The sequence below is a fragment of the Sinocyclocheilus anshuiensis genome, unplaced genomic scaffold (assembly GCF_001515605.1).
Source record: "Sinocyclocheilus anshuiensis isolate Anshui unplaced genomic scaffold, SAMN03320099.WGS_v1.1 scaffold354, whole genome shotgun sequence".
NCBI lineage: Eukaryota > Metazoa > Chordata > Actinopteri > Cypriniformes > Cyprinidae > Sinocyclocheilus > Sinocyclocheilus anshuiensis.
In genome coordinates, this window is record NW_015544195.1 from 329,847 (window position 1) to 340,364 (window position 10,518).

At 35.0% G+C, this 10,518-nt stretch overlaps 1 protein-coding gene across 1 annotated transcript; it reads left to right on the top strand.

Annotated features, from left to right (window-relative positions):
• Positions 1-317: 317 nt before the first annotated feature.
• Positions 318-10,006, top strand: LOC107696690 (dipeptidase 2-like). The gene is made up of 12 exons (XM_016497149.1): positions 318-466; positions 1,753-1,901; positions 2,097-2,223; positions 2,609-2,738; positions 4,723-4,864; positions 5,053-5,122; positions 6,079-6,255; positions 6,420-6,504; positions 6,573-6,648; positions 7,006-7,141; positions 8,735-8,939; positions 9,630-10,006. Exons 2-11 carry the CDS (start codon positions 1,762-1,764, stop codon positions 8,909-8,911), a joined length of 1,260 nt encoding a protein of 419 aa, XP_016352635.1. The 5' UTR covers positions 318-466; positions 1,753-1,761; the 3' UTR covers positions 8,912-8,939; positions 9,630-10,006.
• The last annotated feature ends 512 nt before the right edge of the window (positions 10,007-10,518 follow it).

The following is a 10,518-nucleotide window of genomic DNA, read 5'->3' on the forward strand; positions in this document are numbered from 1 at the left end:
TTTTGAGCTTTTTTTTTTTTTTTTTTTTTTTTTTACTTTTAAGCTCATTTTTTGAATTATTGTATAACTTTTGACTCATCATACATTGTGTTTTCTGAGGACATGACAACTTTTGAATCTTTGACATTTTTTTTTACATTATATGTATATGAAACCAATTCATTTATCTAACATGTTAAAGCGTGTGACAAAGTCAGACAGAACATTTGTTTTTCCGAAGGCCAGTGTTTTTCACATGTGCTTCCAATTAGGGTACAGTTCATGTCAGTGTTTATGTGCCTACGAAGACCACGCGGAAGAGGGCGACACTTCTCCGAAGGGCAAAGCACCAAACGTTTTAAACCGAGACATACTCTGTAGAACAACACACGGGCAAATTCCGCACAGAATAACAGATTACTCCACACAGCATAAACATCTCTTCACGTTCATGAGTAGCCAACTTTAGAGCAAGCCTCCTGACGCGGTGAGTAATAATGGTAGTCTATTTATAATAGGCTATACTGTGTATTCTATGATACTATTTGACATAACGGAGTAGGGGAGATCCGGATTTCTAACACTTTGTTATTCACTACTTTTTCTCTCCCGGTGTTTAGACAGTTAGATATACAGTTAGGTAAGACATACGTACACGTATATATGTGACCCTGGACCACAACACCAGTCTTAAATTGCTTGGGTATATTTTTAGCAATAGCCAAAATATAATTGTATGGGTCAAAATGATCGGTTTTCAGTAAAGATCATGTTCCATTAAGATATTTTGTAAATTTCCTACCGTAAATATATCAAAACTTAATTTTTGATTAGTAATTTGCATTGCTAAGAACTTCATTTGGACAATTTTAAAGGCGATTTTCTCAGTATTTCGATTTTTTGTTTTTGCACCCTCAGATTCCAGATTTTCAAACAGCTGTATCTCGGCCAAATATTGTCCTAATAAACCATACATCAATGGAAAGCTTATTTATTCAGCTTTCGTATGACGTATAAATCTCAATTTAAAAATTGACCCTTATGACTGGTTTTGTTGTCCAGGGTCACATATTACATACATGTTGAACATCTTTAGTCCAAGAAATAAAATATAGTTAATTAAATGCGCTCATAGCGAGGCGTGTTCACACTACATTTGCTTGATAGATAAAATAGTGTGTTTAAGCTGTATGCTCAATAACATTTTCATGTTAGTAAAACATTAAAAAGATACCACAGGTCGACGTTTTTGGCAAAAGATACAGATACACTTACATCTGTGAAGTGTATGAAATTAATAATAATAATAGAAACGTGGCCTGTGGGTTTTGCTGACTATATGCTGTTGCCACGATACAGGATATATCCTGTATTTAAAATAATGGAAACAAATAAAGGGCACTTTTGAAACGACCATATATAACCGATGCTAGCGAAAACAACCTTTAAATTAAAAAAAAATATATTAGGCTCTAAAATATTGTGACAACCTCTCTATTTGACGAATAGCCTGGGTCTCCCCTTCATCCATTTCATTTCTTTCTTGAATTTAAAATCAGCTTCTCAGTTATTGAACTAGTCAGAACTAGTTCTTGAACTAGTCTTGTCATAAAGATTTATATGAAATATCTCTTGATTTCTTAATTTCTTTATAGTTCATAGTGAAATCTGATGTAGTATATATATATATATATATATAGTACAGTTTGGCCAGTTGCTTCCAATTTCTGACTATTTTTTATTAGAGCAAATCCTTTGACTTTTTTTTATCAGCATCATAGGATGTTAATATATAAAAAAGCAGGCATCAGAGGTGCATGGATACGGTGGTTCGTATGCACCCTTCTCTCACTTCTTCATGGAGTAATATCCGAAACCAGTAGAGCACTGGATATAATGACAAAATATCCACTGATTGATGGGTATGACTTACTATTCACTTTAATTCATTTACACATCATTCATTTTTATTTGTAATCTGCTTTAAACATAACTGGTTTATAATATTATATAGCTGAGAATACTGACAGTAAATGGCTTCAGAGAAGGTTGTAGTTGCACCAACTGCAATAAAAATGGTTTAAAATTTCACACTGCTTCTCTTTCTCTTTACTCAGACACAATGACCTGGCATTACGTCTGAGAATGCATCATAATAACAAACTGAGCACTTTCAATATGCACCACAATCCTAGGGTGGCTACAGATATTAGTCGCCTCACTGCTGGCCATGTTGGAGGACAGGTAATTTCTCCTGGCTGATCTTGAGTATAATCTGAATCTTTAACCATTTGTAAAAATGAAGTCACAAACCTATTTGTGTATACTGTATATCGTGTAGATAAAGTGCTGGGCCTGAAGAACAAGCTTGTTCTGCCCCAAATTCGCACACAGCTAATATTGTGCGGTTTCATGAGCAATATATGATTATCTTTAACCATTATCTTAAAGTCCACTTTCCTCTTCTAATAATTTCTTGAATATGTCACTGAATTTCACTGAAACTGCTCATTTCTGCCAAAAATTGTCATCTTTCTTAGACATTTTGGACCCACAAGTGAGTGGCCAGTTTGCTGTTTTGGTTATTTTGTGCATGATTAGAGATAAATAAGTCCTTGATATTTGTTAGGTTTTTGCGGCGTACGTGTTGTGCACAGCTCAGGACAAAGATGCTGTCAGACTGACCTTGGAACAGATTGATGTAATTCATCGTATGTGTACTGAAAACACAGAGTTGGAACTGGTCACCACAGCTGAAGGTACTATTGCACCAGAAACCTCCACCAGACCAAGTCATTTCACTTTGCTGTGACTGAATATTTTGAAGCAGGCCCGGTTCTACGGGGGTGCTCAAAGGAAATCAATAGCACCCTCAGTTAAAGCTGTAATAATGGCATTTCATTGCAGATTTGGCAAACTATCCAGTGCGTTATGGTTTGTGCAAGATCGGTTTCTATTTCAATGTGTTTTGCAGCGTTGAGTAATAGCCAGTCACAGACATATCTGTTTATTTCTTGTACACAACAGTCAATCAGAGGCTTTTAAGAATCCACTCACTGCTCAAATCGCCGGAGTTTTTGCAGGTGTTGTGTTCAGTACGAATCTTCTCATTATAACAAAGTGTAGGCGCAGTGTAAATAAGAGATTCATTGTGCAACATAGAGACCTTCATTGATTATAACATAACTTTGTGAGATCGCGATAAACTAAGATGCATGACAGCTTTTAGTGATTATAATCAGAGCGTTCTTTGCGCAATAGCGATGGACGGCACTAAAACCTTTATATTAAAGGGGTCATATGATGCGATTTCAATTGTTCCTTTCTCTTTGGAGTGTTACAAAACACAAAAATAAAAATTCTATCATCATTTATCATGACTTCTTTCTTCTGTTGAATATAAATGGTATTTGGAGAAATGTTTTTTTTTTTTTTACCGTACATTGCAAGTCAAAATGGTCACCAAAACTGTTTGGTTGCCAACATTCTTCAGAATATCTATTTTCATGTTCCACCAAAGAGTCATGCAGGTTTAGAATCTCATGAGGGTGAGTAATTGATGATAAAACTTTGTCTCTTCAGGGAAAGTTTGAAAATAAAAATCTTAATGGCATGAAAGTTCCTTCGGAAGTCCATATCCGGAGAGGAAGTTGTAAATTATCTCCAGTAAATTCCAAATGAACAAGATTCTTGCCTACACTTGTTGTGTAAGTGAAAGGAGAAGAGACTATGCAATCTCACAACTACCTGCCTGAGGATATCTCACTCAACATGATTGGACCAATGCTTTCCATACGTAACACTGTCAAACACATATCACATACACTACCGTCCAAAAGTTTGGGGTTGATATTTTACTTTCCATACGTAACACTGTCAAACATCTAGACTGCATTTCACATATCACATACACTACCGTCCAAAAGTTTGGGGTTGATATTTTAATGTTTTTGAAAGTAAGTCTCTTTATGCTCAGCAAGGCTGCATTTATTTGATCAAAATAAGTAAAACAGTAGTATTGTTAAATATTATGGCAATTTAAACAACTGTTTTCTATTTTAATATATTTTAAAATGGAACATGTCGTGTTGCATAAAATGTAACAAAATGTAGCATTTCTTGTTATTATCAATGTTGAAAACAGTTGTGCTGCTTAATATTTTTGTGAAAACCATGATACGTTGTTTTCAGGATTCTTTGATGAATAGAAAGTTCAAAAGAACAGTGTATATTGGAAATTGTTTTAAATTAATAGATGTTTATTAGAAACTATTACTTATGATCGGTTTAGTGCATGATGAATGTCACTGAATGCTAGCTGAATTAAAAAAACAAAACAAAAACTTACTGACCCCAAACGTTTGAACAGTAGTTTATAGAAGTTTCTGTAAGAGTTCTTTGTGAAATAAGGGTAGTACCTGGTATTGATGTTGTGTAATATAATGTAGAAAGACCTAAGACTAAACATGATATTAGATGTGTTTTTTTTTTGGAGATTGAACAATGTCAGGTAGTTTCAGCCAAATGACAAGCGCCTGGCTTAGAAACAGCTACAGTTGTACTCAGCCATGATCATTGCACACTGACTGTTCACTTCATTTTACAGGGAGATATAAAGGCACTAATGTCCATTGTGCTCAGATTATTACTGTTGTGGAGAGAAGAGGGAAAAAGGACTACACATCGTTTTATATATTTGTGTCTTTAAACTATTAATAAACAAAACATTTGTGTGTGTTTAAGGAATGAGGACTAGTACAAAAATCGCATGTCTAATCAGTATAGAGGGAGGCCACTCCATCGACAGCAGTTTAGCAGCACTACGCATGTTCTACCAGCTTGGAGTAAGATCCATGGCCCTCACACACAACTGCAACACCCCATGGTAAATACTCACCATACATGTACAGCATAAGCTAATAATAATAATCTGTGCATTTAAACAAACAAGTTTTAATACTGAATTGAGAGAGGAGCACAAATACAATTTATACTGCATACTGTCCCTGAATTGTTATTGGTCCATTTCATATAGTTAATTTATCCAACTTGCTCCAATAATGTCATGTGTAGGGCTGAGAGCTCATCAAGTTATTACACTTATTACCAGCAGAAGAATAACAGCCTGACAGATTTTGGCAAGGTAAGTTTTTCTTGATGAATCAGTGGTCAATAAAAAATGTAAAAAAGACGTGGATTAAGATCATGTAAGAAGATAAAGTTCAATTCAAGATAGTTGAACCAAAGTTACACTTGTATTTAGTGGGGAATTTGACCTGGTATTAAAGGCCTCTTTCGTTCTCTTCTATATTTGGAAATCCCTGTCGTGTGTCCCCTTTTTGAACCCAAAGTCTAGAGACAAAAAATGCTGAATGTTCAAAGACAGTTTTTTTTTTTTGCTTAAAAATGGCTTTGATCCCGGAGTTACTAAAATATTCAAGATGGTGATTTGTATATCCTGTTTGCACAGTAGATCATCATTACCTTTGAGAAAAAAAATCTGGAGCATACGTGTGTTAAAATTGCTGACAAATTTGTACCCATAACATATAAAAGACATCTATCCAACATATATGTGACCCTGGACCACAAAATGTCATAAGGGTCAATTTTTAATTGGGGATAGGACAATATTTGGCCGAGATACAACTATTTGAAAATCTGGAATCTTGACTGTGCAAAAAAATAAAAATATTGAGAAAATCGCCTTTAAAGTTGTCCAAATGAAGTTCTTAGCAATGCATATTACTAATCAAAAATTAAGTTTTGATATATCTACAGTAGGACATTTACAAAATATCTTCATGGAACATGATCTTTACTTAATATCCTAATGATTTTTGGCATAAAAATGAAAATCAATAATTTTGACCCATACAATGTATTTTTGGCTATTACAAATATACCCCAGCGACTTGAGACTGGTTTTGTGCTCCAGGGTCACATATCATTACAATATTGTGCACAAAAGTGTAAGTGTAAGTTCTACAAATTTACCCTACCTACCTTGATATGTTGAATTGAGCTAAGTGGATCAGAACTAACTGCTTTACACTGGTAATTAATGAATTTAATCATTCTCTAACCGTCTCTCCCCAGGCAGTGGTGAATGAGATGAACAGGTTGGGAATGCTGGTTGATCTATCCCATAGCTCATGGGAGACAACCAGAGCTGTGCTGAAACATTCTACTGCTCCGGTTATTTTCAGCCACTCTTCAGCCTATGCTATCTGTAACAATATTCGCAACGTACCTGACGAGCAGCTGCTGCTGCTGGTGAGACCTCGTTTTGCTGCATTAGACGTAGTTCCCCAAAAAAAAAAAATCTCCAAAATGCCAGTTTTACTGGAAAGACAGTAATGGAAATGACACTTTTCACCCGTGTTTTGACAATAAAAAACTTTATTTACTGAAAAGAACAAACTTTGCTTTCTTTCTAGAAAGAAAATGGCGGGCTTATCATGGTGAACTTCTACAGCAGTTTTGTAGCATGTTCAAATAACGCAAACGTGTCTGTTGTGGCTGGTAAGACACTAGATTTCTTTTTTTGTTTTAATTTATTTTGGTTTTAATTTGAAATATATGTTTTTTAGATCATTTTGATCATCTAAAGCAGGTGATTGGAGCTGAAAACATCGGGATTGGAGCAGACTTTGATGGGGCACAAGGGTAAGTTAACATCTCATCTACATCTCATCTGTATTGACTTTACAGAATTTTTGTTTACACACTTCTTTGCTCTGTTTATTTGTTTAACGTACCTCCCCGGAATCCATGCTTGCAGAATTCTGCAGAAAACTTTGTAGATTTCTGCCGAATTTAAACACAAAATTGTACATATCAATTTTTTTAGCTATCAATAACATTGTAGTGCTCTCAGCACCAGTTAACACATTTTACAATATTTAAATCCATTCAGAAAAATTAATATCCCCAAGAACCACAAAGAAAAGCATGCAGATTATGCCTGTGGCCCTTATCTGTATGTCTGTGTGCAAGTGTTTATGCGTGCCTGTATTATTACAGATTCCCTAAAGGCCTGGAGGACGTATCCAAATATCCAGCACTAATTGAGGAGCTGATATCAAGGAACTGGACTGAGGAAGAACTGGCGGGAGTGCTAAGACTGAACTTCCTCAGAGTGTTCCGAAAGGTTGAGAAGGTCAGGAAATTCATTCTTGTGTCCAGTTCCCAGTTCAATGAGGTCAGTTAAGATATGTATAAATCTTGGCCTCTTTAGGGCCAGTATAAATATACACCCACCCTTGCAATTGACATTAGTAAACATAACATAGCAAACATATACTTGACGTACATGATATGACAGGTTTCAACCACTGACCACTGGTCACTTTGCTCACAGTCAGCACCTGTGAATCTCATTTTGGTTTTCTGTAAATATCCCAAAGCTTTTAACTCTGTAAAGGTCATCTCTTTGACTATTCTTTGTTTTTGGCATTGGATAACTCCATAAAACATCCCAGCTGAAATGTTGTCTGAACTTTCTCACACACATTCTTACATTATCTTGTTCCTCAGCTTCTTCCTTTCTTGTACTACAATGGTGATCTTTACAGCCAGATGGAAATTCCTTCCAGTTCCTTTCATTTTCCTCTGAAAAAATTTTTTTGCTCTTTGCTCTCAGTGATCCCCATTAATTTATCTGATCACATTACAGCCACTATCTTCCACCCTCAGCTAACCCTCTTCTTTTAAATTACAGTTGTTATTGCAACATCCACTTCAAAAAGCACCTCTACCTTACGTCTCAAATCTCCAAACAGACCAGAGAAAGTGTATCTGTTACATCAGGGCTGCCAACTCTCACGCATTTGGCACTGTTCTCACGCCACACTTTCAAAAACATTGGGCGTAAAGAGAACACTGACAGTGTGCTCACTGGTGAGAGAGAGTAGGCAGCACTGTGAGACAGGGAGTTATTCAGACCAATCGGGGGGAAATATATAACTTAATTGTAATTTATTTCCATGCATGCTGAATATTGTGTGAACGCAGGCAGGTCAGTGAGTTACGATTACGCTCTGTGTCTTAACTGAGTTTAGGTTAGTAACTAATATATTCTGTATCCTACATAGAAATAAGCTAATATTAGCAAAGTTTATTTGTTTGCACCATTGCAGCAGTTATTTTGCCATTTTTATGATACAAACAGTACCAGTCCTCAGACAAAGTAGCACTGTCAGACAAAACTCTGCTGACAGGTTTTGTGTTTTTTTTTTAAGAATCCCCCCCCACAGGATTTCTTACTCCAAGCTGAAATGAGTTAGCAGCCCTGATATACATATAGTATACATATATATGGCACCTTACCATCCTGTTCTTGATAATGTATGATAAGATTCCTCCTTATCCAAATGTCATTGGACTGGTTCAGCACATTTAATCTGATGAGATTTTATCAAACTGTAGCTGCGCTCAGTTTGGACCACAACCAATGCAAGAAATATTTTTAAACCCCGTTGTCTCTATCAGCCTTATGTATCACTTCCACGGAAAACCCTGTCTTCTGGCCTATTTTGGTTTTAGTTCTAAATTGGTGTCTTTTATATATTTATATATGTAATTTCAAAACATTTGTTTTTAAATCAACAATGATTTAATTCACTTTAAGGATGTGTGTACTGAAAAAGTGTCACATATTCTTATAGTTTGTATATATTAGAAGTATTTCCCTCAGTGTGGTCAGAGCACATTTGGATATATGTTAAATATTTCTCTCTCTCCATATGTTAAGGTACGTGATGATATGCTGCACAATTTACCCAGTGAAGCTGAAATCTCACTTTTGGAAGTAAACAAGAGCTGTCGTGCGATGCTGGTCCATCCAAGCAGCCATCGAAATGGAAACGCTCCATTAACGCCTGTGAAAGCTTTGATCTGCTTCATCTTATTTTTGATCCAGTTAAAGTAATCTAACAAACAATGAATCAACCAGAGACCAGTGTTGGGGAAAGTTACTTTTAAAGGTAATGCATTACAATATTGCATTACTCCATAAAAAAAGTAACTAATTACGTTACTTAGTTACTTTTTTATGGAAAGTAATGCGTTACGTTACTTTTGCACTACTTTTTAAATCTGGACAGGGCTTGCTTGTTTGTTTTTAAAATAAAAAAGTTATATTTTTGGCAAATATAAAAGCCTTTTCACACCAAAAGTGAAATGAATAAGCCTCAGGCTGAAGGGAAAGTAAATTTCCGTCCGTACAGTAGAATGCAGAAGAAGAAATTTCAGGTCAGAAGCAAAGACATTGGTTATTAGAATGGGAATAAATACATAAAGGATATTTGTGTTGTTTATTTAATTATTGCAGGTTTGCGTCATATTCTGAGTTGCATTATTTTTATTCATTTTGAGGAATACTGAATCTGTGTTTTTTTTTGTGAGTGAGATGAATTAATGCATATTCATATTTATTTTAGAACTACAGTAACATCTTCTGATTTCTCTCAACATGGGGACAGGAGAGCTGTCAAAAAAAAAAAAAAAAGTAACTTATTTGAAAAAGTAACTCAGATATTCTCTTGTAAATTAAAAAGTAATGCGTTACTTTACTAGTTACTTGAAAAAAGTAATCTGATTACGTAACTTGCGTTACTTGTAATATATTACCCCCAACACTGCCAGACAGTATACAAATTAAATGTTTACCAGACTGCTTAGCCAACACTTGATTTAAAATCTCAAGACCAGGAGTACATTTGGAGACCGTTCGCTGACTGAAACTGACACATTTAGGTCTTTGACCATTTTGGAAACTGTTAATGTTTGGTAACAGTTTATGAAGACCATACTTTAGAATTGTTTCATAATATGTATGGCAAGTGTACAGATCACATGAGGTAACAAAATGAAGTAACAAACAGCACTGTTGCATTATCTTGTACTTTCTTAACATATCAGTAAGAAGCATCTGTTTCTTTCAGTCTGTCTGGTGTTTCCCTTTTGTAGAAGTAGATATAAAAATATAGATGGTAGATATAAAAAAACTATTTGTTATATTTTTATTGAATACAAAAATATTGTATTATGCATTTCATTCATTTAATATATGTTGAAATGAATGAATGTATTATTAAATTATTTCTTTCCAAACACTCCTATCACCTCTTCCACCATGCTTACCGCTTGGACTAACAAGTAGTCCTACCTCAAACTCTGTTGAGCTGCTCAAATGTAAAGATTAATCTTTTGGAAGCACCAGAGAGTCACAGTGTATACTTACATTTATCTGCAGATGACAGTCTTTCGATAATACTGTATTCATTTATTATAGAAGGAAAAAATACTCATCAACTTAACAATGCAATTCCACCTGTTTTTTCTAGCTTCTTTTTTGTTAATCCACGAGGTGTGCAGTTAGAGGTTGTCTTCTCCGAGGCAAAAGTAAGATCATATAATACATGTAGCATGTTCTGTAGTTCATAGTGCACTTTATTGTAACTTTTTTCATATTCTTTGTTTTAAAATAGATTTTTCTTAATACTATACATAAGTCAACTGCATATTTCAATAAGT